The sequence below is a fragment of the Bison bison genome, unplaced genomic scaffold, assembly GCF_000754665.1.
Source record: "Bison bison bison isolate TAMUID 2011002044 unplaced genomic scaffold, Bison_UMD1.0 scf7180017864519, whole genome shotgun sequence".
Classification (NCBI taxonomy): Eukaryota; Metazoa; Chordata; class Mammalia; order Artiodactyla; family Bovidae; genus Bison; species Bison bison.
This window is the reverse complement of record NW_011495072.1, coordinates 9,118,800-9,146,436: the sequence shown is the minus strand read 5'-3', so window position 1 is coordinate 9,146,436 and position 27,637 is coordinate 9,118,800. Positions and strand designations below refer to the sequence as shown.

The window sequence follows — 27,637 nt, the reverse complement described above, 5'->3', positions numbered from 1 at the left end:
TCCACGGGGAGGAAAGCTTTTTTTACAAATCTCTCTTAAAAATACATTAAGTAATATTTTTGAGAATCAAGATAAGAAAATTAAGGTTCAAAGAGATGAAATAATTTACCCAGTGTCTCCCAGCTAGTAAGCGGCAGAACAAAATTTAAGTCCTCTGACTTCAAATTCCTTGCATCTGGCCTCCACCGCAAGCTGTCCCAGAGCCCATACAGTGGCAGAGAAACTAGAAAGGTCAAGTTAGATGATCTATTCGAGAGAGTATGTTCGCTCTGAGATGGAGCAGCTGCTCTTGACAGCTGGATTTTGAGGGGAACACAGAGGAAGTGAGAGTTGATAAAGGAAGGGCTCCCTCTGTGGAGACCCGGTTTGGGGAAATAGTCTTGGGACGAGATGGCAGTGCCACAGCGCGGTCGGCCGCACGAGGGCAGCAGAGCGCCAGGAATGCCCTCCCCCGTGCTGGCTGTGGGATGTGTTGGTAGAGGAGGACTCAGTTTTAGCTGAAACTCTGCTGCTGCTGCTGCTTCTGCTTCTGCTAAGTCGCTTCAGTCGTGTCCGACTCTGTGCGACGAGCAGACTTCAAACAATTCTACCAACTCTGAAGTTAGAAGCCATATCAGCTTTCCAGTTTAGAGCCAGTACCTTATGAACAGCTTGCAAGAAGATGTATAACCATCGTCCTATGGCCACCCAATACATGAAACATCAGGTTAATTCCTCTTCCCTGTTTTATTGAAACTTCCTAATTTTAACAGCACAACCCTGCATTTTCAAAGTCTTGATTTTTTTGTCTCCCTATCATGAAAAGTGGCACACAACTAGCCTTGCTGAAAGACAAAATGAATAAATAATTGACCACAGATTCAGCAAGTCTTTGGTATAGGATTCCCAAAGGAAATAGTTTTCCAGATAGGTAAGTGTGCATCTTCCAAGATGTCTATGGATGTCTTCATCTGTCGTGGAAAATTGATGTCTGCTCTCTTGACTTATGTAGTAGGATATCCTAACCCACCCAGCCAAGGATGGATTAAAGTGAGAGTGAAAGTGAAGTCACTCAGTCGTGTCCGACTCTTTGCGACCCCATGGACAGTAGCTTGCACCAGGCTCCTCCGTCCATGGGATTTTCTAGGCAAGAGTACTGGAGTGGGTTGCCATTTCCTTCTACAGGGAGTCTTCCCGACCCAGGGATCGAACCCAGGTCTCCCGCATTGTAGACAGACTCTTTACCATCTGAGCCACGAGGAAAGTCCCAAGGATGGATTGCTGTTTGCAAAACCGGTGGACTAGTGGCTTCTTTGTGCAAATTCAACACATGGCCACAGGAGAAGGATTAGGATTGTTTAGTGGCTGAGGGAAAACACAGCACTTTTGATGTTGTTTGATCTGGGACTGGGGAGGGAAGGGACCGGCTGAGTGGGCATACAGAGGATGGCAGGAATGGGGTCCCCCTCCCTGCTCTTCCCATCAGCCTGCTTGTTGAGTAGCTTTGGGTTCCCTACCTATGCAGAGAGGGCTTAGGGCTGAAGGAACTGTGTTCTTAAAAGACTGTGAGAGCCTGGACCTAAACGTGCAGGTATATATAGAACCCTGTCCCAGGCCTGCCCAGACCAGATGCCACTGAGTGTCCTGAGCATGGAGACTGGCCAAAACCCTCTCAGGAGGGACTGGAAGAGCAGGGTTTTTATGAGGGCAGCAGAAGCAGTGGGGAGATTCCAGGGTCTGAAATGCAGGAGACACACTCTAGGGGGAGAGAGGTGTAGACGTGCAGGTGGAAGCTAAGAGTGTAGGTATCCTGGCATTCGTGACAGCACCACCTCACTTGCACCCACAGCTGCTGATGCCCTCGTCTCAATTTGTTTCCTGATGTGAATGAATATGTCTCTTAACTTATCACACTTTGGTTTCTTACTGATAAGAAGCAGTGTCCATTCAGTCTGGTGGCAGTTTCCCATACACTTTCCCAAACGGGTGGCAGTTTCCAAATCTTTGAGTCAAGAGACTCTGAGAACCTCTGATGTAGCCTCTCTCCCTTTCTTTGGGTAGAACAGCATGGAATACTAATTCAGAAGTAAACTGGAATATTATACTTTAAACTTTTCTACAAATACTTTCCCAGTGGTATCCTGAGAGAAGTTAGTCATACCTTGGAGTTCATTCAACACTGGGTCAGAGATTTATTGGCTAAGGAATACAGCAGAAGTGATCTCCTGGCCCCCTAATCGAGATCTGGCCCTCTTCTTCACTTTTGACTAGCTGGTTGCGTGAGAACTAAGATCTTGAAATGTTATCTGACTGTGGCATTGCTCAGGAGTGGCCGAGCACAACCCCTTGACTGCGTCTGTTCTTACCTATCTGCAAATGATCATTGGCGAGGTTAAAGCGGCCTCCAGAACACCTGAGATCAGAATCAGTCCGCAACTTGTGGGCCAGTTGTCATGGTGATTCTATTGTAGCATCATTTTATTTATGAACTTAATAAAAGAAATCTGCAGCCCCATCTGTTCAGTATGAGCCATCGCCTTTGGAGTCAGGACACGTGGAAGGGACTTCAAATTGTCTACTTTGTTGGAAATAGAAAAGGAGAATTGAATTGAGATTTATTGCCTACCTCTGCTGGGTGTTTCTGCAGCAAAAATGGCAAACTCTGTCATAGGGGCTTCACAGGGGCCCAACACCAAAGGTTGTTTTCAGAGTGAAAATCAGATGTCATGATTTAAAGGTCATCAGCTAGTTAGCAGCAAAGCTTGGTGCACGGGGCCTGCGTTCAGCTCTCACCGAGCTCTGGTGACACGAATGCAGCTGACTCCTTCAGAGCCCAGAAGGGACCCTGACTCAGGCTGCACGTTCCCGTTGCCTGAGCGTGAGGAAGCTGGCCGTGGCTAAACCAGATTGCGCAATGCCCTGCTAGATAAGAATGAGGGCTGGGTTCCGTTGCTTCAACTTACATAGCACCATGCATCTCTCCTTTAGAGTACTTAGAGTTGACAGTTTCACGTGTGTGTGTGTGAGCGTGTGTCTGAGATGCTTTGCCTGCCTCCCACTCTACATTATAAGCTCCATGAAGACAAATGCTATTTCTTTGATTCAGCTGTGTATTCCAGAATCTGGTATGGTCATTGTTTATAGAATGAATGAACGAGTGAATGAATAAACAATCCTGGTGAGTATGGGGTCCTCAACTTATACAGAAGTAAATAGACAAGTAATAAGTTGCTCTAGGTCATGCCTTAAAGAAGTGAAAATGGTTTTTGCAAAAACCTAGACTCCAATTGTGTCCCAAAGGGAGTGTGTGTGTGCTTAGTCACTCGATTATGTCCAACTCTTTTTGACCCCATGGACTGTAGCCCAACACCAATACTTTGGCCACCTGATGTGAAGAACTGACTCATTGGAAAAGATCCTGATGCTGGGAAAGATTGAAGGTGGGAGGAGAAGGGGATGACAGAGGATGAGATGGTTGGATGGCATCACCGACTCAATGGACATGAGTTTGAGTAAATTCTGGGAGTTGGTGATGGACAGGGAGGCCTGGTATGCTGCGGTCCACGGGGTCGCAATACACGACAGAGCAACTGAACTGAACTGGACTGTAGCCCACCAGGCTCCTCCGCCCATGGGATTCTCCAGGAAGAATACTGAAGTGGGTAGCCATTTCCTTCTCCAGGGGATCTTCCCAACCCAGGGATTAAAACCCAGGTCTCCTGCATTGCAGGCGGATTCTTTACTAAGACCCCTGGGAAGCCCCCCAAAGGGTGTGATCTTGGGCAAAACCAAGAAAGATGTTGCTTTGTCTATATCCCACACCTCCACAGCTCTTAGATGGCAAAAAGCCAGCAATGCCATGGAAGCCACTGCTTTGAGTTCTTAGAGCTCCTGCTCTGGCCCCGGAGCCAAATTATCACCGAGCTTTGGGTTTCAGATTCGTCTGTCTGTAGACCCTTGTGTTTCATTAACAGATGTTTCTGGTTTGTTTGTGTTCTCTCATTCTCTAAAATGCTGTTTTCTACATTTCCATACCCAGAGGAGAGTGGAGTCTGTTTTATAGTTATGCCCACAGTCTCTCCATTGCCCAAGGTATTTCTTTGGCTTCTGAGCATAAAAACAAACAAAAACCTATTAGCCAACTAGTGGTGCTTGGGTCTGATGCTGTCTCTACCCTGCGTCCACTTGAGAGGTTAGCCGATTCCCCACATGGTGGCCTTGGGGATTCTGGCTTCTCTGAAGCGGCCCCACAGGAAAGATGGGCATATCTACACACCCTCTTCTGAACACAGTTCCTGTGTTTAGGAACAGGGAGCCCTACAGGTCAGCGAGCAGTGGGTACGGAACCCAGGACAGAAGAATCGAGGAGGGAACTTACCAACGGCGTGGGGCTCGCAGAAGCTTGGCTGGTTTTCTGGTTTCTCGTTAGGCCTTTACCTGCAATCGCCCAAGGGAAGAAGGAGGCACAAAGCTTAAGGGCCACCCCTCCCTTGGTGCGAGGCCAGGCCTGAGGCCCTTGGGCTTGTCCTTTTCCACTGCCAACCACTCCCAGCCCTTCTCAGGGAGACCTCTCTATGCCTGCTTGCCCAGGTGCTGCAGAAGCTCCCCAGTGGCTTAGTCCCCCTCCTCCCTGGTCTGCACATGCCTCCACAGTGCTCTCGGCCACCTCTCAGGGTGCCTTTGTGACCATGAAACAGAACTGCCCTCAGCCCGTGGACAGGCTGTGTGGGAATCCGGGGGTCCGGGCAATAGGAGGAGGGTCACATTCACCCATATGAGAACTGTTCCTTGACCCCTTTCATTTTCCCCAATTTCCACCACCCCTGCCCCAAACTTCTACCTACCCCTTCTGTTTCTTTGGTTTCTCCTCCTTCGGGACAAACGGCTGAATATGGAGATGATCCCTAAGCCTGTGATCAGTATGCAAATGATGAGAATGGACATCCTGGAAGGAATCACAGACAGTATCCATAGCTCTTGGAAGAAACCACGTTTAGGTTCTCTGCTCAGGATCCCCTTTCCTGGGACCTATCCCCTCTCCCAGACCGTGCTCCCATTCTGTTCCAGCAGCCCCTAGAAACCAGATTCTTTTAGAGCACCCATCTCCTCCAGATCACACATGATCATGCATGACTGGACCTGGGTTGGCTATCTGACACCAAGCCAGGCCCAGCCCCCTCCTCAGAGACTAACATGGGAGTGTGAGGATGCGGTCTTAGGCTGGGGGAACAGGGGGAAAAGAAACTCAGCAGCTACAAGTGGACTATCTTCTCCCAGGGCAGGGAAAAAAAAAAGAAATATAAGAGGGCAGTGGGGAGAGAGAAGAAGCAAACACGCAAAAGTGAAGCAGATTGAAGACAGAGATAAATCCTGATGATGCTCCCCATTTCTGAGCGTGGCCAGATCTCTGCCCCTGCATTTCTTCAGACACTGCTTTCTCCTTATGATGAAATCTCCGCTTTAATCAAAGTAGCCAGAGGGCATTTTTGCTGCTAGCGACCAAGAGCCCTAAACTGTGTTCTTTTGAAAGAAAGCAAACAGTCACACTGAAGACGGATAGCTCAAGAGGAGAAACAATACACAGCTGGAAAGTAGAGGGTGCAAACCCAGGGCCGTGTTGCATTGTTACTGCCCACCCAAAGCCCACTTGTCCCCTAAAGTTGCTCACCTGGAGTGATCTGCCTTGTGGACAACCTTGGAAGCCCTGCAGCTTCTGTTCTTATTGCCCGACAGGTCTGTGTCAGAAAGGATTTGTTGAGAGTCAAATAAGGCCCAAGCTCAGGCCCTTCCTTTGCCTTCTGCATCTCTGCACCTCTGCCTACCCTTCTCTCAGTCTCCAGAGAGTGAGTGCCCTGGGGGAGTACTGGGTCACGTTCACCTGCACAGGGCGGAGTGAGTGAAAGGCACTCAGTCATGTCCGACTCTTTGCAACCTCGTGGACTATACAGTCCATGGAATTCTCCAGGCCAGAATACTGGAGTGGGTAGCTGTTCCCTTTTCCAGGAGATCTTCCCAACCCAGAGATCGAACGCAAGTCTCCCACATTGCAGGTGGATTCTTTTACAGCTGAGCCACCAGGGAAGTCCAGTGGGTAGCCTATCCCTCCTCCAGAGGATCTTTCTGACCCAGGAATCAAACCGGGGTCTCTTGCATTGCGGGCAGATTCTTTACCAACTGAGCTATCAGGAAAGCCCGCAGAAGGCGGATGGAACAAGCCAAGGGCTGAAACCCAGCCCATAGAGTTTGCCAAACTATATACCCTGCCATTGAGTTCCATGCACTGGGAGGAAGGGCACCTTTTCCAGATTTGCACAAAGGTTCTATGTTGACTAAATATGGCCCTTGGTTAGAGAGGCTGACAGCTGTGAGAGGGGACTGTCAGAGGCACCAGAGTGCCAGTCCTGTCCTTAAGGAGCTGACCAGTAGGTAACGTAATTGCCACATTGTGTTTCTGACACCTATCAAAACCCAGCAAGAGAAGGCCACCATGGTCACCCGCCTTGCCCCTATGAGAAGATCAGGGGATGGGGTGTGCGTGTGTTTCATTTAAACTGAAGAGCTCATTTAGGTGGGACTTCTCTCATCCTGAGTCTAAAACTCAGGACAGACTACACATTTAATAATAACATCTAATAATTAAATAATTAATTTAATAATAAAGTATTAATTAAATAAATATTAATAAATAATTTATTTAATTAAATAAAAGCAGAACCACACAAAGTAGAAACACGGTAGGTGTGAAGGATGTCACATTTTCGGTAAGATGTGTGCTGAAGAAATTACCAGCTGGTCAAATGTGAGCAGGGCTCTCCAGTATCAGGAGGAGGCTTCCCCAAGCCTCCCTTATGCCCTTTGCTATGTTTTCCTACTGGCATTGTCCTCTGATGAAGCTAGAAAAAGATCTCCCTTCTAATTTTTATTTATTTATTTATTTTTGGCTGTGCTGGGTCTTCATTGCTGTGAGGGCTGTTCTCTAATTGCGGCAAGCGGGGGCTACTCTTATTTGAGGTGCATGGGCCTCTCATGGCAGTGGCTTCTCTTGTTGCAGAGCACTGGTTTCAGGGCTCGTGGGCTTAAGTAGCTGCAATTCCAGGTCCACGGTTTGTGGGATCTTCCTAGACCAGGGATTGAACCCGTGTCTCCTGCATTGGCAGGCAGATTCTTATTCACTGAGCCATGAGGGAGCCCAAGACATCCCTTCTAGAAATGGAAATAAGGAGAAGCCACAGGGGGGCGGGGGCGGGGAGGGAGGAAAGGAAAGAAAAAAAGGTAGAGTAATGCGCCTGAGAGAGGTTTTCTGGTGTAAAGGGAGGTTTTCAACATTGGACAGAAGGACTTTGGGGAACAAATGGAGCCCCTATCCCTTCTGCCTGGCCCAAAGGAGCAACACACTAGCTTAGACAGACTTGCCCCTCCAGGCTGCTCCACCCATGCCCTTCCAGCTGCCTTCAGGAGAAAACTGTACCCCTTAAAAGAAACCATTGACCTCTTGGACAATATTTCTCTGTATATTATAAAATTATTTAAGTGCACAATTTTTGAGGGTGCTTGCCCGGGTGCCTGTGTGCTTGCAAAGTCGCTTCAGTCATGTCCAACTCTCTGTGACCCTATGGACTATAGCCTACCAGGCTCCTCTGTCCATGGGATCCTCCAGGCAAGAATACTGGAGTGGGTTCCATTCCCTTCTCCAGGGGATCTTCCAGACCCAGGGATCGAGCCTGCGGTTGTTATGCCTCCTGCATTGGCAGGCGGGTTCTTTACCACTAGTGCCACCTGGGAAGCCCGGCCAGGTGCCTAGACCACTTTTTACAGCCTCAGCCACCTCTCAAGAAGCGAATATTCAAGATTCTAGTCCACAAGGCAAAGCTCTCACACTGGTGAGCCGCCCAAATCAGATGGCTGTGAGGGGAGAGAGGTCCTTAAGAGCACGCTGGGGCCCAGGCACCCTCCCCTTCCCCCAAATTCCCAGTTAATCAGCAGCAGCATCAGCAGCCACCCAACTCTGGAGGGAGGGAGGGACCAGGTTAACCCAGAGAACAGAGTTGGCGCACAATGAGTATTTACCTCACCAGCTGCCACCCACCGCCATGGGTCACCCCCAGCTAGACCCACAATAGCTTCCTTACCTTGCCCAGACCAGAAATTGTTGGTGATGGCTCTTCTGTCATCGGTCACAACCAGCTCTGTAAAGTCCATGTCATCTCTGGCAAAGTCACGCTGGATGCCACACCAGTACCAGCCCGTATCCTCCTTGGTCAGGCAGGACACAGTGACAATGAGTTGGTTTCCTGTGTCCCTCAGGGCCACGCGGTCGGTGCTGTTGGGTGTGAAGGCGATGATGTTGCAGTAGTCCCGGAAATAGCCTCGACACCAGTACTTGGGGTGGTCCTTATAGTGGGTGTCGTAGTTGCAGATGGCGGAAGCTGTGTCCAGCACAAAGCTTTCCTTGACCTTCTCGTCCATGACCATGGCATCTGTGAAAACACACGGACAAACACCATCGTTCTTTTAAACACATCTCAGCCCCTGTACCCTGAAGGAAAATTAATGAAAGCATTGGAGGCAGATTTTTGCCTGTTTTGGGGTTGGCAACCAGCTATTAGAGGTTGAACAGTGTTCCCCTAAAATTTATGTGTTGAAGTGGTAACCACCCAGTGCTTTTTAAAAATAATCTTATTTATTTATTTTTGGCTGTGCTGGGTCTTCACTGTGGCACGTGGACTTTCTCTAGCTGCAGGGAGCGGGGACTACTCTCTAGCTGCGGTACTCGGGCTTCTCACTGTGGCGGCTTCTCTTGTCGTGGAGCACGGGCTCTAGGGCACGCAGGCTTCAGTAGTTTCAGCTCCCAGGCTCTAGAGCACAGGCTCAATAGCTGTGGCCCACGGGCTTCATTGCTTCACAGCGTTTGGGACCTTCCCAGATGGGGGATTGAACCCATGTCTCCTGCATTCACGGGTGGATTCTTGACCACTGAGCCACCATGGAAGCCCCACTCGGGACTTTAGAATGTGACTGTATTTGGACTTAGAACCTTTAAAGAGGTAATGAAGTTAAAGTAGGGTCATTAGAATAGGCCCCAGTCCAATCTGACTGGTGTCCTAATAGAAAAGGAGATCAGGACACAGACAACAGAGGGATGACTATGAGGACAGTGAGGAGGTGGTCCCCTGCAGGCCAAGGAGAGAGATCTCAGGAGGAAGCAAACCTGCTGACAGCTTGATCTTGGACTTCCAGCCTCCACCACCGTAAGGAAACAAACGTCTGTTGTTGCAGCCACACAGTCTGAGTTTGTTACAGGAGGCCTAGCAGACTAACACAGCAAGCCTGGAGAAGGATTTTCCCTGCTCTAAGAGCAGGGAGAATACCTATGCCCCTCTGAAAGACTTCAGGAGGCCACTCCTGTGGTTTGCAGGGAGGGTGGAAGAGCCTGAGGCCTACTGTTAGTAGATTCTCTGCCCCTAGCTCCCACTCCCTGCCCCGCTTCACCTTGGCACCCTTGAAAGGAAAGTAAGGAGGTTTGAGACAGAAACAAACCCACAGACATAGGAAACACTACAGTTACCAAAGGGGAAAGGACAGGGGGAGAAGAAAATTAGGAGTTTGGAACTAACAGATACACACTACTATATATAAACAGCTAAACAACAAAGACCTATTGCATGGTACAAGGAATTATATTCAGTATCTTGTAATAACCTATAATGAAAAAGGATCTGAAAAATATATATATGTGTGTGTGTGTGTTCACTTAGTTGCTCAGTTGTGTCCAGCTCTTTGCAACCCCATGGACTGTAGCCTGCCAGGCTTCTCTGTCCATGGGATTCTCCAGGCAAGAGTACTGGAGTGGGTTGCCATGCCCTCTTCCAGGCGATCTTCCCAACCCAGGGATGGAACCTGCAGCTCCTGAATTGCATGCAGATTCTTTACTGCTGAGCCACCAGGGGGGCCCCAAATCAACTATACTTCAATAAAATTTTTTTTTTTAATTTAGAAAAAGAAAAAGTAAGGCAGTTTTGAGGCTTCTGCTGGCTGTACAGGACTGAAGACAGAGGCGTCCGGTTCTGCTCTATCCTCAGGGGCTAAGAACTTCATGTTTCCTCTGTGCTAGACCGGTGTGGGCACCTCTGTCATCTCAAGATGTTGCATAAAAAGGAAGTCATGCAGGCCTCATCCAGCTTGACGGTGGCTGGGGAAGTGTTCGACCAAGGAGATGAGATGGCTGAGAGAGCCCAGCCCTCCCTTAGCCTTCCAGATGTGCAATGGGGCCCCTCAGTGCTGCCTCCAGAGTAGCCTGCGGCGGGTGTGACCAGCCCACAAAGCAGACTCGTGTCTTGATGTCACTTGACAGGCTATGATATTTTGTTCTCATATGGACCCCGTGAGAAAGATCATGTGATAATCAGTTCACCAGCCTCTATGCTGACCCAGAGAGAGGTGCAGTAAATTCAGAGATCACAAGGCTGGAGGAGGGCAGAGCTGGGGTCAGCCTGGTCCTCTGACCTTCTCATCTTTGGGGGCAGGTATGTGCAGAAAGAGGGAAGTCCTGTCCTCATATATCAGCACAAATGTTTTTAAAGGAAGAAGGGTAGAGGGAAGGGGAACTTACACTGAGAATACAGGGCCCTCATTTTAGCTGAGGGTTTCAAATTCCCCACAACCCTTTTATCGGATTGAAGAACAAGGACTAATTTGGACAAGATTTATTATTTCACCACCTTTTATTTTCTCATCCGGCTCCTTTGGTGGCTTGCACTTATTAATAAGCAGGAACTCCAGGTAGGAAAGGAAAAGCACTAAGTTTAGGGTTAGGATGTACAGCCTCTGGGAAGTTTGGAGGCCTGGAGATGATCCTTCCCCATCTCTTACCTGAAAAGACAGTCAAAGAGAGCAGAATGAAGAGCCTCATGACTGGAAAGAAGTGAATCTTCAACTGGGATGACCAGATGGACCCAGGGGCCTTAGGAATCCTGGATCTGTTTAAAGGAAACAGATATCTTTGAGTTGAAGATGCTTTTATCCTGTTTGGAGAGACCAGGAAAAAGAAGGACCAACCAGTTAATCCAAGAAGTGCTGCTACGTACAGGTATCCCCGTTGTGCACTGCACAAGGGCTCTTCAGCAGAGGGAAGCCATTTGCAGACATAAACTTACAGAGTAAAATGATAAAATTCTGGGCTTCCTGGTAAAGCCCAAAACACAGAAGAGCTCTCCCTCCTGGATACGTCTGCTCTGGCACACCAGGCACACTCCTGAATCCAAACCATCCCCGGCACGCCTTCGTCTGTGCAACTGTGCACTGTCCTGCACAGTGGTCCAGGCACCATCCAAGGTCAGGCCTCTTGTTCACCACTCTTGGAGGCCCAATTCCTATTTAGCTGAGAGGAAGACCACTAAGGAGATTCATAACTATCCTGCCTTCCAGGAGAACACTTCAGCCTCATCCAGGGAGAGTGGCTAGAGGGTAGAGCCTGAAGCAGACATGCTGGTGGCCGGAGCAGGTGAGCAGGTGAAAGTGTGGGTTCTGGGGCATCAATAGCCAGGCTGCACCTACAGACATCCTGAAAGCCTTCTTGGGACACAGCAAGGCTGTCCGTGCGATAGATGCTTCCCGTGATGGGACCCATATGGTCTGGCTACTGACTTTTAAAGTTGGAATTATGGAACCACGCTCAGGTGAATTTAAGCTGAATGCTTATGTATCACACCCAGAGCTAGCACTTCTCCTCAAGGGTTGGACGTGGTGATTGTCCAGGTTTTCAATAATGTCCGCTCCTGAGCAAGGAGAGCCTTTCTCTATTCACACCAAGTCAGCACTGGGCCAGCAGCAGGCCTGCATCAAGGGAGGGGTTTTGCTTATATTGCCTCATTTATTCTTCAAGAAACCTTTGTGAGGTCAACAATTAAACTGCCAGGGGGACAAAATGAAGCAGCACTCTGTAGATTCAAAGGGGCTTGAGAGGCATACTCCCTGGAGGAGGGCACAGCAGCCCACTCCAGTGTTCTTGCCTGGAGAATCCCATGAACAGAGGAGCCTGGTGGGCTACAGTCCATAGGATAGCAAAGAGTCAGACATGACTGAAGCAACTGAGCACACATGCAAGAGAAACATACTAACAAATAGTAATATATGGAACTTAGTAATAGGAGAAAATTCTGGATTTTGGATCCTGGCAGAAGCAAACAATTGAGAAAATGTGGACAGTGACTAGATAGATGATGATATTAAGAAATCATTGTTGTGGACACTGGGGGAAGGAAAGAGTGGGACAAATGGAGAAGGTAGCACCGACATATGCTCACTACCGTGTGTAAAATAGATAGCTGGATAACACGGGGCCAGCCTGTACTCTGTGGTGACCTAGAGAGGTGGGATAGGGAGAGGGACACGCAGCTCAAGAGGAAGGTGATAGATGTATAATTATGGCTGATTTTCACTGCTGTATGGCAGAAACCAACACAACACTGTAAAGCAATTTTCCTCCAATTAAGAAAGAATTTTTTTTTAAGTGAGAATAAAAGAAAAGGAAACACTGTTACTCTTTTTCCAGATGTGATAATGACATTGTCATAGCCAGCCTCTAAGATGGCTCCTGATATACGTGCCACTGTGTAATTCCCTAGACTTGAATCAGGGCTGGCCCAGGTGATCAATAAAATACGGCAGAAGTGATGGCATACGGCTTCCAAGGCTAGATCATAAAAGATGTGCAACTTCCATCTCAGAGGTTGTACTGCTTTCTTTCTTTCTTTCAGAAGTCAGCTGCCACGTTGTGGGGACTTTCAAGTGGAACTGTGGAAAGGCCATGAGGAGAGGAACCAGCTTGCTAGACATGGACGACCCACCTTGAAAGTAAATCCTCCAGCACCATCGAACCTCCAGATGAATGCAGACCCAGCAACTTTGTGAGAGACCTCAAGCATGACCTGCCCAACCAAGATGCTCCTGAATTCCTGACCCATCAAAACCACAAGAGATAATAAAGAATTATCATGTTAAGCCTCTAAGTTTGGGGGTATTTCATTAAATCACAATCAGTAATTGATATTGTGGGTTTTTGTTTTTTTTTTTAAGTAGGCCCTTATCTCTGAGAAAACCCACATGTAAAACATTCAGAATTGCTCAGAGCTTGTACCGTGAAACCAAAGAAAGTGCTAACCAAAGATTGTGCACAGTATCAGGAAAATACCTAAGACATGAAAAAGTAACATTCTAAAGCAAATGACAGGCTCAGAGTGCAGAGAATAAACAGATGCATCTATTAGCATTCTATTATTTGGTATAATTAGTTCTATTGCTCCCTCTTAGGGGGAGAGTTAATTTTCACTCTATTTGATATGTAAATAAGAAAGTAAACAGGTAATAAGAATAAGCTACATTTTAAAAATACTTTTTAAAAATACAAACCAAAATGCTTACAGATGAAATAATTTGATGTCCAAAATTTCAAAATAACCAGGTCAAGTGGGGAGGGGCCATTAATGAAACAAGGTTGGCTGTGAGCGGATCATTATTAAAGCAAGATAATAGTTATACAAGCCTTTGTTATTATAGTCTCTCCACTGTTGTGTGTTTGCAATTTTTCATAATAAAAAGTAAGAAGCAAGAAGACAAGCAAAACATTGACACAGATATTACTAGTCTCACTTTAAAAATAAGAAAAATTGAGGCTTAGTTTAAATAAGGCTAAGTTTAAATTCATACAGCTACTATAGCCACCATGAGCTAATGCTAAATCTGAAAGAAAAAACTGCTATCCTTCACTTGATTGTGCTTCCCCAGTAGTAACAAGACTGCAAAACTGTAGAGCACTTCAGAGATTACAGAGAGACTTTACATACGCCACGCCCACCGAGTGGCCGGGGCAAGATGCAACCCGACTTTTCTCATTGCCATCTTACCCATTATAGTAACTAAGGGCAGAGTTGCTGTAGAAAATGTGCATCTAGTTCTAAGAAACAGAAGGTACAAATGGACCATGGCCAAACCATATATAAAAATAGAAGTCTGGCCCACAACCAGCCCAGGAAACCAGCCCCTTATCTATAGTAACTGGCCCAGGAAGCCAGCCTGATATAAACCAGACGGATCGGAAGTCAGACCATTATTTCTAGTAACAATCCAGAAAGCCGAACAATAATCCCTGTAACAATTGGCCCCGCATGGCCAGGGCTAGATGAATAACTGACACCATCCCTAATTTTTGTCCTGCTTCCAACTAAAGACCAGCCCTAACTCACCATGCAGGATGCCCCACTTTTAGTCAGCCCACTGCGGTCTCCCCAGACCAATGGTCTCCAGTCAGGGTGCATCTGAAGCCTTCTTTCTTCCACCATAAAACCATCCCACTCTTCTCCTGCCTTTGAGACTCTGTCAGAGAGCAACGGGCAGTGGTTTCCTGGTGGCTCAGAGGCTAAGGGATCTGCCTGCAACACGGGGACCTGGATTCAATCCCTGGATTGGGAAGATTCCCTGGAAAAGGGAATAGCTACCCACTCTAGTATTCTTGTTTATGGGGTCACAAAGAGTCAGACACGGCTTAGTGACTAAATCTTAGTGGCTGACTCCTTCTCTCTAGAAAGCTCAGAATAAATAGCCTTCATTTGTTCTCATTTTCTTGGCCTTCACTATTTTCTATTGTTAATAAAGAGAAAAAAATCGGGTAAATAAGCCAGCTACTCAACATCTACCTTTGGTCCAGTGAATCTGTGTGGAAGACGAGGAGGAGGAAAACCTTGATTTTGTCTGGGTGGTCTCTTTACTTTATTCCTTTAAAATGAAAGCCCAACAGCCACCTTTGACAATATGGCACCCCACTCCAGTACTCTTGCCTAGAAAATCCCATGGACGGAGGAGCCTGGTAGGCTGCAGTCCATGGGGTCTCGAAGAGTCGGACACGACTGAGCGACTTCACTTTGACTTTTTACTTTCATGCATTGGAGAAGGAAATGGCAACCCACTCCAGTGTTCTTGCCTGGAGAATCTCAGGGACGGGGGAGCCTGGTAGGCTACCATCTGTGGGGTCACACAGAGTCGGACACGACTGAAGCGACTTAGCAGCAGCTGAAGGGAGGAGCCAGGAGACAGACACAGGGAAACTTCTGAGACGCTAATCTTTAAACCTGAAACCAGGGTGGTTCTCACTACCTCTAGGCCAACTCCTCACCAGTGAGTCTTGCTTCATCCTTTTTGAGTTCACGCCTAAAGATACTTCACTGAAAGGCTTCTTCTGAGCTGGGAGAGCCCCTGAGCTCAAGAGATTCTCACTGACTCCCAAGATATGACTTCCTACAAGGCTTCAGTGGGTTTGCTAAGCAGTGAATATCAGAAAGGAAAAGAGAGAGAAGGAGGGGAGGAGGAAAAAGGGAAATAAAAGTTTTTCTGAAACTCAGGAGCTGCAGCTTGTCTGATGACACCAAATGACTCAGGACAGACTGCTGCCTTATTTTGAGAGAAACAGTTCCTTTAAGTCTTCCAAAAAAGGCATAGGTCAATGTTGCTACAGCAACTGGGTTAGAGGCTGAGATCTAACTAGCATGTCCCTCAAGTCTCAAATTGAGTGAGACTCAGGTGAGTTGTTGGCAGACCAGTGTGCCAGGAATACCCATCACCCCCGAGTAAACCCAGGGCCTCATCCTGGAGGAACATCTTCACTAAACCATAAAAATTAATTCAGGGGGAAAAGGCTGAAATCAAACAAAGGGATACCATTAAGAAAAAATTGGAGGTAGCAGAGACTTGCTTTCTTGAAACAAAAAAGATCCCCCAAAACATTTGATGGGGAGCTTGTCGGGAACAAAGTCCCCTTCTATATATCCAGGGACCCTCAGGAATGGGGGTGGGCATTCCAGTCTTCTTCCTCTAATGCAGGAGTGTGAATGGTACCAGGAAGTGGGTGGGTGGGGTGACCAAGTGGGTTTGGCATTAGTAGAAAAGAACATGCAAACTTTAAACATCCCAGATAGTGCTGATTCTGCCTGGGCTGACAAAAGGAGACGCAAGAACATTTCCCTGAAGTGAAATGTTAACAAGATAAATATGGTTATCAGGCTCTGGCCTAAGATTAGGGTCAGGATAATCTCTCAGGACTAGTTGAGAATTAATAAGAAGCACATTTTCAGTACACGTATCCTCTCTGATGTGGTTTAACTGAAATCCCCAGCTTGCTGTTCTCATCACGTTAACATACGTACTGTATTGACTTGGGACTGAGCATCCACAGCTGCAAATTTAGACTGCCTAATCAGAGATGCCACCTCCAAATTCCAGGGCCACACACAATGCCCAAATGACATGACTAGCATTCTATTCCTGTCTGGTGTGTCAACAGGAAACAGCAACTAAGGCAAAAACAAACAAACAAAAAAAAAACAAAAAAACCCAGCAGTACTCAAGTATACAAACCATAGCTTGTACTTGAGATTCTGATAATTGTACATAAGGTGAACTTAAGAGTTTGGGCTTTGTAGAAGTTGCAAGTCCCGCTGCATGTCTAAGGATAGGTAGCAAGAATGTTGGGTTCTCCCATAAAGCAGGGCTGCCTTGAAATCCTGGTGCTCATACTGATTAATTATGTGATTGTGGACAAGTTACTTAAACTCTCTGCACCTCAGTTTTTTCTTCTGCAAAATAGAGATGGTAGTGAGGATGGGACCTCAAAGACTATCAGGACCAAAAGAGAGAACACATGTAAAACAGTACATAGCAAGTGAAAATGTTAGTCGCTTAGTTGTGTCCGACTTTTTGTGACCCCTTAGGCTGTAGCCCACCAGGTTCCTCTGTCCATGGGATTTTCCAGGCAAGAATACTGGAGCGGGTTGCTATTTCCTTCTCCAGGGGATCTTCCTGACCCAGGAATCGAACCCGAGTCTCCCACTTTGCAAGCAGACTCTTTACTGTCTGAGCCACTAGGAAAGTATATACAACATGCTCAACAAATAATATTAATAGCTGTCTGGTGTCTCTTTTTGCCCCTCTCCCACTATTCCTATTAAAATAAAATACCAGAGGAAATAATTTAAGACTCATGTCTAAGAGAGAATTGTTTCTTCTCTAACCCTTGATGAATGGTTCAGAAAGCTGACAAATACTCTGATCAGTCCAGGAAAAAGGTGCAGAGTGTGCTGGGGCCAGGGGTGAGGGTCTCAGAATTTACACAGAATTTATAGGAGAAGGTGTCACATGGCATCACATAGCAAGCAGGCTGAGTGCCAGGAGCAGCCAGCTGGGTTTTCCAGCCCCAAGTGACCCTGACCCTCAGCAGAGAGTTATAAAAAAGTTAGTTATCATGTTTTATTCATTCCATACATTTACAGCTGAATCCAGAAAGTTAAGTTCCCCTTAAACGTAATTCAGTCCTTGCATTCCATCATCTTCCAGGCAACTGCTGAGAGCAGGGTTCTCTGCTTAGTTCCACAGTGAAGCGGAACTGAGTCACCATCATGTACATATCAAGCCCGATCAGTCCCCTTTTGTCAGTAAGTCAATGAAGGATCCTTCAGATTCCATAACTTCTGTTAGAGGAGAAGACATGTAGCAGTAACAATGGAGCACTGTCCTCAAGTCAGATACCCAGAAAAGAAGGACATGAAAAAAAGAAAAAAATGAATTAGAGAAAGAAGACATTGGGAAGGACATAGAGGCAACCAGCCAAATGCTTTCCGCATAAGTAGGAGGAATCAAAGACATGAGCGGGAGACATCCCAGGTAGAAAGGCCCTCAAGTGTTGATGCCGAATCTGAAGGTCAATGAGATGGACAGCCATCTTTCGTGGATAGCTACTCAGAACTCTGCTCAATGCTTGGGTCCATGGACTTAGAGGGCTGGCAGATCACACAGGCTTTGAGGATCAAGAGATAGGTTTCCTTGAACTTCTTTATTTTATAAGCATAGACGATAGGGTTCATCATGGAGTTGGCGTGGGAGAGCAGGATGCCCAAGTACAGCACAATTTGTGGCACTTCACCGTTAAAGTAGATGATACAGTTGATGATGGACAAAGGCAGCCAGGACAAAGCAAACAAGAAAAGAACCAGTGACAGAGACTTGGCTGTCTTGAACTCCCGTCCATAGAACGCACCTGTCTCTTTGGAGCCAGAAAAGTTCTGACTGAGTCGGTTCCGGATGACATAGAAGATATCAAAGTAGATGGCACACATGACAACCAGGGGAATGAGAATCCACGTGAAGAAACTGAAGTAGACCATGTAATCCATCCTCATGACCGAACGGAATTGGCAGGGTAGGAAGGTAAGATTTTTGTCTGCTGAGCTCAGTTTCATGTTCCAGCCAAACATGGGGGTCAATCCCACCAGGAATGACACCAGCCAGCAAAGGCCCAGAGCCAACCATATTCTTCTTTGTGTGGTGACTCTCCTGTATCTGTTTGCATGGAAGAGAGTCAGTGAGTTCACAGCAGAAATTGCTAACGGGTGGGGGGAGATGGAGCTGGACTGTTGGGATTCTATGGTGATTTCAACTAAACTCTACTGGATATGAAGACAAGATGAGAAGAGAAAAATCCAGCAGTTTTCTGGGCACTTTTCTAAAGAAGTACAATCTACAATACATCAGGAGTATGTTGCCAAGGGCTTCCCTACTGGCTCAGTGGTAAAGAATTCACCTGCCATGTAGGAAATGCAGGTTCGATCCCTCGGTTGGGAAGATCCCCTGGAGGAGGAAATAGCAACCCATTCCAGTATTCTTGCCTGGGGAATCCCATGGACAGAGAAGCCTGGTGGGTTATAACCTATAGGGTTGCAAAAGAGTCAGACACGACTTAGTGACTAAAGAACAGCAACAACATGTTGCCGGCAATTGGGGCTTGCATGTCCCTCTCACAGCACCATTTCCAGCCCAAGAATTCTTCAATTCCTGGGAGGTAAGAGTTCTTGAAGTCTCCTAGGATCACCTACCTGAGAAGAAGTAATCTGCTCAAAGCATGTTTTCCTGCTGCGTTCAGCACTATTTTTTTTTGGCTGTCATGCTGACATCCATCATTCAGACTCTGCCTCTCCCACACTTCCCCTCTACCTGGGTCTGTCCCTGCTTCTCTATGTTTTTCAAACACTTGATGTTTGAATTAGAGTCTGCTGCTGCTGCTGCAGCGTCACTTCAGTCATGTCCGACTCTGTGCAACCCCATAGACGGCAGCCCACCAGGCTCCCCCGTCCCTGGGATTCTCCAGGCAAGAACATTGGAGTGGGTTGCTATTTCCTTCTCCAATGCAGGAAAGTAAAAAGTAAAAGTGAAGTTGCTCAGTCGTGTCCGACTCTTAGCGACCCCATGGACTGCAGCCTGCCAGGCTCCTCCGTCCATGGGATTTTCCAGGCAAGAGTACTGGAGTGGGGTGCCATTGCCTTCTCCGGAGTTAGAGTCTATGGAGCTGCAAAAGTTGTGTTGAAATTCTTCCAGGACCTTAAAAGACTCACCCAATCAGAAGTCACCATTTCTCCTTAAACTATTCATCCTGATAACATTCTACACAGACTACAAGAAGAAAGTGGATTTTATTAAGTACTGGCTATGTACTCAGTAGACTTTCTCTCAATGAAATCTCATGACAAACCCGGGATATTCTTATGATAATCTCCATTTCATTGTCGGTAATGCTGCAGATGAGAGTAGTGACAGCTACGATTTACTGAGCACAGACTCTTTGTTGACATTTTTCAAAGAGCTTTACATTTATTAACTCACTTGACCTTACCAGGAAGGTGCAATTATGATCCCCATTCTATGGGCAAAAAAAAATGAAACAGACAAGCAACTTGTAGAAGCTTAAAGGATGGAACTAAAATTGAATGGAGGACAGTCTGAGTTCAGAGCATTGCAACACCATGCTGAAGAACTAAGACATAGAAAGTTAAATAACTTGCCCAAGATCAGACCTCAAGATCTGAGATTTGAACTAATGCTTGTTTGTATCCGAAGTCGTCTATAGCTCCCTCACCATGCTCTTTCCCCAAGAGAAGAGAGGAGCAACAAGGGAGCAGTGTGATTCAGGACACCTGGGGAATTATTCATTTGGCACTCTGTTCTGTTCACATGGTCACACGAAAAGTTGTTACTACTTTCTGCAATGGAGAACTTTTTTGGTCCCCTTCGCATCATGGAAGAGGAAGCAAAATTACAATAACTTTAAAATAGCCTACATTTGTAAATGACAGAACCATCAGTGTATCTCTTTTTTTTCTCTCAGCTTATCATCCAGCATGTTTCTATCATTTCTAATAATCAAGAGCATTTTTCACTAATTAAAGATGGATCAAGTTTTTATCATCTTTAGCCTCTGCCCCAGGGGATATGGAGCAGGTACTCCCTATCAGTGGGGTAGGGGGGACTGGAGGATTCCTCATTCCTTGTTCCCAAGTCTCTGCTTATCATTGCTAAACCCTTCACACATCAAATGGTGAAAAGAACCACTTTCAAGCTCAGAGGCCAATTTGGATTTGTTTCCACTTAAAGTCTTGGATCTGGACTTGTAGCTCCATTTCCCAGACACTTATATCACCACTGACACCACTCCTCTTTAGGCAAGTTACCTGACTGTGAGCTTGACCCGCAGGTATCGGTCCACGGCAATGGCTAGCAAGGACATGATGGATGCGTGGGTGAAGATCATCAGCAAGCAGGTCATGAGAAGGCAGCTATAAAAGTGGATTGTGACACCCAGGCTGATGACAATGGCCAAAGGCATAACCAGCACCCCAACAGCAATGTCAGCCAGAGCTAGGGAGACAATGAAATAGAAGGTGGTGGTCTGTAGGCTGGGGTTCAGTTTGACCACCCAGATGACCAGAACATTGCCCACTATGGCGCAGAGCCCGATGAGAATCTCCACAGAGATGTAGGTGATGCTGGCCAAGGACACGGCAGTGCTGTTGACAGGCATCTCGTTTTCCAAGAGGAAACTCCCAGGTGAGTAGTGTCCCAACAAGATCTGTGTGGGCCAGTCCACCTAGCTCTTGCCACACATCCTGCCAGAGGTCCAGGTGTAGCAGCCACAGTCCAGAACTCACAATTCACCCATGCCTTCTCTTCTCTGGTGGCACCCTGTCTCCTTAGAGAGATTTCATCACACGGCCATCATTTCCAGCCCTGACACAGGCGACACATCTCCAAGCTTGCAGAAGTCTGGGGAGGACAGTTCTCTGTGACAGAATGTGAAAGTGCAGCTGCTCTTAGTTCCCCTGCCCCTGGAGGGCTACCCACACTCCATCGAGATAAGCAACGCTCTTTAGTGGTGTTTCAGGAAGTGAGATGGGCCAAGAGGAAGCACAGAGCTAGGAACACTCAGCAAGAAGATGGAAAGCAGGGGTGGAGGGATGTTTGCAGCATGAAGAATCCTCAGCGTTTATTTACTCAGGGACTAGATAAGAATGTCACACTGGGTGGAAAAGGAACTGGGAGCACTGACTATGTAATAATATTCTGGCTTTCTGCTGACTTAGCAGAGGCTAAAAAAAAAACACAGAGGAAAAGAAGTAGACTCTGGTTTTGTTGTTGTTCAGTCACTACGTTGTATCCGACTCTTTGCAATCCCATGGACTGCAACATACCAGTCTTTCCTGTCCTTCTCTATCTCCCAGAGTTTGCTCAAACTCATGTCCACTGAGTCAATGATGCCATCCAACCATCTCATCTTTGGTCGTCCCCTTCTCCTCCTCCTGCCCTCAATCTTTCCCAGAATCAGGGTCTTTTCCAGTGAGTCAGCTCTTCACATCAGGTGATCAAAGTACTGGAGCTTCAGCTTCAGCATCAATACTTCCAGTGAATATTCAAGGTTGATTTCCTTTAGGATTGACCTGTTTGATCTCCTTGCTGTCCAAGGGACTCTCAAGAGTCTTCTCCAACACCACAGTTCCAATCATCAATTTTTTGGTGCTCAGCCTTGTTTATGGTCCAACGCTCACATCTGTACATGACTACTGGAAAAACCATGGATTTGACTAGACGGACCTTTATAGGCAAAGTGATTTCTCTGCTTTTTAATATCTAGGTTTGTCATAATTCTTCTTCCAAGGAGCAAATGCCTTTTAATTTCGTGGTTGCAGTCACCATCCACAATGATTTTGGAGCCCAAGAAAATAAAATCTGTCATTGTTGCCATTTTTTCCTATCTATTTGCCATGAAGTAATGGGACTGGATGCCATGATCTTAGTTTTCTGAATGTTGAGCTTTGAGCCAACTTTTTCACTCTCCTCTTTCGCTTTCATCAAGAGGCTCTTCACTTTCTGCCATTAAGGCAGTGTCATCTGCATATCTGAGGTTATTGATATTTCTCCTGGCAATCTTGATTCCGGCTTGTGATTCATCCAGCCCCACATTTGCATGATGTACTCTGCATAGAAGTTAGTCAGGGTTACAATATACAGCCAGATGTACTCCTTTCCCAATTTTGAACCAGTCTGTTGTTCCATGTCTGGTTCTAATTGCTACTTCTTGACCTGCATACAGGTTTCTCAGGAGACAGGTAAGGTGGTCTGGTATTCCCATCTCTTTAAGAATTTTTGCAGTTTGTTGTGATCCACATAGTCAAAGGCTTTAGCATAGTCAATGAAGCACATGTTTTCCTGGAATTCTCTTACTTTTTCTATGATCCAACAGATGTTGGCAATTTGATCTCTGGTGGCAGGTTCTTAAACTTAGACAGAATTTACTCCATCTGAGTACATGCCATAGACTGACTGACTGTGTCACCCCAAACTCACAGGTTGAATTCTGACCTTTAAAGTCAAGGCATTTGGAGGGGGAGGCTTTGGGAGGTTATTAGGTCATGAGGGTGGAGGTTTCATTAATAGGATTAGGGTCCTTATGACAGATACCCCACACAGCTCTCTTGCCCCTTCCACCATCTATGCACCAGGAGGAAGGCTCTCATCAGACACAGGTTCTACCGACATGCTGACCTAGGACTTAAGAGCCCTCCAGAACTGTGAGAAATACATTTATCTTGTTTCTAAGTCCCTTAGACTTTAGTATTTGGCATATCAACCCAACTGACTAAGACAGTGTATAACAGTTAATACGGAGAATTCAGTCACATGAGTTGACCCTGTTGGGCATGGCTGAACATGGCAATACATGGCAAGCCTTTGTATTGAAGATCTTTTGCCAAAGGGACAAACTAAGATTCTCTGTTCAGATGAACAAAACTTCAGCACCTCCCATAAGCCCCTAAAACATCACATCTGCTGACCCTCAACTCCCCTTCTCAGCCCACACTGTGGGCTCGCTCACTCTAGCAATCAGCCTGTATCAAATCTATTTGAAGGACAACAGGGATGACCAGCGACGCAGAAAGAGGGAAAGAGCGGCATGTGCACATAATTACATGGCGGACCTCCTGCCCCAAGCCCTGCCCCCACCCTGCAGAAATAGCTACGAATTCTCTGTACCTATGTTGTGCACTGTCTTAGTAATTTGGGCTGATATGCCAAACATGAAAGCTGAAGTTGCTCACCTGGTTTCAACTCCTGGGAATCAGACACTTGAAATGCAATTGTGATTTGGAGTCCACCCTGATGGCTCAAACTGTAAAGAATCTTCCTACAATACGGGAGACCTGGGTTTGATCCCTGGGTTGGGAAGATCCCCTGGAGAAAGAAATGGCAACCCACTCCAGTATTCTTGCCTTGAGAATTCCATGCACAGAGGAGCCTGGCGGGCTCCAGTACATGGGGTCACAAAGAGTCAGACATGACTGAGCAACTAACACTTACTGGTTCAGGGATTTCTCCATGCTGCTCAAAAGGGTTATTTAGAGAGCCAGCAAAAGGAACAGCTGAACCTAAGTCCACACTGTGGACTGAAGGATTTTATAACATTTACCTTTAAGCACCAATCTATGGAGAGCCACAAATAAAATTCGACCATCACAGGAATGCTGTTCTGGTGTTTACTAACAAACACCTCTCACTGGGGCACGGGCGAGATGCCTCGGCATGGGGCCTGCCAGGGTCTTCTTAAGTTGTTCTGTTTCTGTATCATCCATTGATACCCTACCAAGTCTGTCTGGCATGCCTTGCTCATTCCTGCTAGACTTGCCACATATCCCTGAGCGGACACCCCAGGTAATAAGGGGCAGCCCTCTTCAACTGCATTTCTGTCGCCCCAGCATTTTCCAGCATTAGCTGTGCCTCCACCCCTGCACTTTGGGAATGCGAACGGTGTCGCCAGCCTCCAACATAAGTAAGTAAGTAAGTAAGCCACTCGGTCACGTCTGATTCTTTGCCACCCCATGGACTATACAGTCCAAGGAATTCTCCAGGCCACAGTACTGGGGTGGGTAGCCTTTCCCTTCTCCAGGGGATCTTCCCATCCTGGGGATCGAACCCGGCTCTCCTGCATTGCAGGCAGAATCTTTACCACCTGAGCCACCAGGGAAGCCCAAGGATACTGCAGTGGGTAGCCTATCCCTTCTCCAGTGGATCTTACCGACCCAGGAATCGAACTGGGGTCTCCTGCCTTGCAGGCGGATTCTTTACCAACTGAGCTATCAAGGAAGCCCTAACCTCCAACATGGTGAATGTCTCTACTGCGGCTGCTCTATCTCTGTGCTCAGGAGAAGGAAGTCATAGAGAGCGATTTCTAGGAGGCTGCGTGCTCCCAAAACAAGCCTTTCTGTAAGTCCACTATAAAGCAGTTGTTGAATCTTGGTTTGTTGTTGTTTAGTCACTCAGTGGTGTCTGACTCTTTGCCCACCAGGCAAGAATACTGGAGTGGGTTGCCTTTTCCTTCTCTAGGGATCGAACCCGCGTCTCCTGTGTCTCCTGCCTTAGCAGGTGGATTCTTTACCACTGAGCCATGTGGGAAGTCTGCTGCATCTTGGTAACTCACTGCAATAAAAGAAACCCCGGCTCTTGGTCCTTGGCCACCCAGTAGCACCAAATAACCTTATATAAAAGAAAGACCCTCTGGGGAAGGTATGAGACGCTAATTGGTTGTGGTGCTGGGATAGCTAAGGAGCACTTTTCCTGGAGGACTTGGTAACCCCTGGGGTTACCTAGGGTGACCAAGGACAGAGGGAATTGGCTCATGGCAGAGCGGAGCACAGACCTCTGCTCCATCTTGTGACTGGTCAGAGAGTGGCCAGCTTCTGCATTTAGAAAGAAAAAGGTTGTGGCCCTTGTATGGTTGTGGGCCAGAAGCTGCGGTAGGGAAAGGTAGTAGAGGCCAGGGAAAGTCCCTGAACCACGGATCCATCACAAGAGAAGTGGGCTGAGCCCTGAGGGATGGATGTGACAGCTGGAAACCCGGACTGGTGTGTGTTTTCAGGTTCCAGCCCATTTCCTCTCCTTTAAGACCCAGCTGAGTCCTTCTGGGTTTGAGAAACCAAGGACAGGAGGGTTTGCCCAAGGACCAGTTGCAAGGGCAGTGTGGTGGGGACAGGGTGGCCTGTAGGAGAATAACCCCCAGGAAAAAGGGGAAGCAGGGAACAAACTTGCAGCCACCAACTCAGCCACCTCACCCCTTAGGAACTGTTCCTTGAACCCTCTGCACAGACCTGGGGAATTCCCTCTCTGTGAATAACAGAAGCCCTTCCTTTGTATCTTCTGAGTAGATAGAGCTCATCTCTGCTCAGGGGGGCTGAGCTGAGGGGTGGTGCGGAAAGGCTTTCACAGTGACTTAGCCCCCCAGGAAAGGGCACTGAGTGTCCTTTTCATTCTAGATTAAATATCGAAGAGCAGCCAGGGAGAGGACAGAGAAACCAGGAGGAATGGTCACCTTCCCGCATTCCCTACCCCTGCCCACAGCCATTCTTAGTCAGGGAACCGGCCTCATCACCGCTGAGCTGCCTAACCCAGCCCCAGATTCGAGTCCCTCCACAGCCTCCGTGTTGCCCGCGGGATCAAGCGCAGACTGCTCGTAATGGCGTCCAGACTCTGCTGCGGGCTCTCCCAGCCCCTTCAGCCTCCTGTTGCCTGGTTCCCGGGGAAACCTAAGTGCCTTGGGGGCTCGGGGCGTGCTCTTTCACTTCCTCTGCCCCGTGCGCACTGCTCTTTCTGTCCAGGAAGGCCCTTCTCCCTTGCATCTACCCAGAAAACAAGCCCCTCTCCTTCCAGCCTCTTCTCAAACAGAACTTGGAAGAAAACTTTGCAGACACCACCCCTCCTCCCATGGCTGGGTCTATACAATCCTTGTGAGCTCTTGGAGGGCAGGAATCTCCCCTTTTCATTTCTTTCAACCGCGTACCACAGCGCCTGGCAACTACTAGGTGCTCAGGATACTGACAAATGGATAGGAAAGCACCTCAGTGAACCAGGGGCATAATAAACTCGGCACTAGGTATAGAATACCAGGAAGCCAGCTAGGACCTGTGAAGCACTTTCTGTTCTACAGCTGCTATGTTGATGTGTGTGTGCGTGTGTGTGTGTGTGTTGATGTTTTTATACACCTGATCTCTTGCAGTGTTATCTGATGAAATATATGCTGTCATTACCGTTGAGGCTCAGAAGTGTGAAGTAACTTGCCCCAGGATACTGAGCTAGAAAGTGGCAGAGCTGGTGGCAAACCCAGGCTCCTGGCTTCAGTAAATCAATAAGCAAGTGAACAAGCTTTCACAAGTATAAGCTGTCCCTGGATTTACTGTTGCCATATTGTCAACTAGAGGGTCTACACTCACGTCTGGAAAAGAAAGTGGCGACCAAGACCACCAAAACACAGAACAAGAGTAACATAGGCCAAGCACCAAATCTGAGTGAGAAAGAGATGGAGGAAGCAGAGACCGCTAGAGCAGCCTGGGTTCCCAGGGGAGCTCTGTTCCAGGAAGAAAACCTTTTGTTGGACTGAGGTCCCATACACAAAAAATTTAATAATAAGATAAATTATAAATGAAACATGGCTCAGGTCGTTTTCCCATCTAAAAGAAGGCCCATGTCTGTTTCAGATCTACTGAAAGAAACCTGAAAACTCTGGAGGAGAGAAGACTCTGGGAGGAGCCATGAGCCTGAATGGGGGAAACAGCAACAGACTTCTAGGAAAGGCCTCGAGTGTCCCAAAGCCTGCCCTGGCGCCACCTTGGGCTGATGCAGCTGGACTTAGGTCAGCCACGATGCTGGAGTTCTGCTTAAAATCCTAAGAGCCTGGCCAGAGATGATTCATCGGATCCTCTGCAGCTTCTCAGAAAAGCCTGGGAAACCAGCAACCTGCCTGCATTAACCACAAAGTGCAGTGTTAGGAGGCACCAGAGACAGCGCTCTGGAGCTGCAGGGCTAGTACAGGTGGCGCTGACACAGGATGTCAGGCGGCAGAAGGTGGCGGCTTCTGCCCGGGGCCTGCTCTCACTGACTCCACCGCTGCCTGCGGAGCTGCACAAAACCACCTTGCTCACTTCCTCTTGGCCCCATTGCCACTTCCCCAAAGCCCTATAATTTTACAGAGCTTGATGCTTGCGAGCCAACAGCCGAGGCTTAGGAAGAACGAGTGCTCAGAGTCACCCCAGGACGGTGGCCAGCCCTTACTACCCCCCTCTCCCAGGCCCCCCTCGCTTCTCTGCCTCTCAGTTAAGCCAGAGGGTGGAGACTGGGCTTATTTGAAGCCACTATCCCCTGGATGCTTCCGACTAGGGCTTCAGTTATGACCAAGGAGCCAGGGACTCCCTGGAGTCTGAGTTCAGGAGGCTCACATAGAGCCAGTGTGAGAGGGGAGGAGAGA

At 47.5% G+C, this 27,637-nt stretch overlaps 1 protein-coding gene across 11 annotated transcripts; it reads right to left on the bottom strand.

Annotated features, from left to right (window-relative positions):
* Positions 1–1,173: 1,173 nt before the first annotated feature.
* Positions 1,174–21,380, bottom strand: ADORA3 (adenosine A3 receptor). Of its 11 annotated transcripts, none has more exons than XR_824390.1 (7): positions 20,523–21,377; positions 10,849–10,955; positions 8,109–8,456; positions 5,648–5,714; positions 4,824–4,889; positions 4,358–4,416; positions 1,174–2,557 (listed from the first exon to the last, which is right to left on the bottom strand). XR_824390.1 is itself a non-coding variant. In XM_010830826.1 (7 exons), exons 1-7 carry the CDS (start codon positions 20,870–20,872, stop codon positions 2,546–2,548), a joined length of 1,041 nt encoding a protein of 346 aa, XP_010829128.1. In that variant the 5' UTR covers positions 20,873–21,378; the 3' UTR covers positions 1,174–2,545. The 11 variants fall into 11 exon arrangements, 7 of the variants coding, with proteins under 7 accessions (XP_010829128.1, XP_010829133.1, XP_010829129.1 ...); XM_010830826.1 differs by having other exon boundaries at positions 1,174–2,554; positions 4,824–4,924; positions 20,523–21,378; XM_010830827.1 differs by having other exon boundaries at positions 2,434–2,557; positions 4,824–4,924.
* Positions 21,381–27,637: the final 6,257 nt, after the last annotated feature.

Excerpts from the sequence above, each read along its gene's own strand:
- ADORA3 (XM_010830831.1), bottom strand. The coding sequence starts at position 20,872 with ATGCCTGTCAACAGCACTGCCGTGTCCTTGGCCAGCATCACCTACATC. Across the intron at positions 5,715-8,108 it reads CAATTTCTGGTCTGGGCAAG|ACCTGTCGGGCAATAAGAAC; the intron begins GTAAGGAAGCTA and ends TTTCTGACACAG. Across the intron at positions 2,558-4,823 it reads AAACCAAAGAAACAGAAGGG|TAGACAATTTGAAGTCCCTT; the intron begins GTAGGTAGAAGT and ends TTTCCAACAAAG.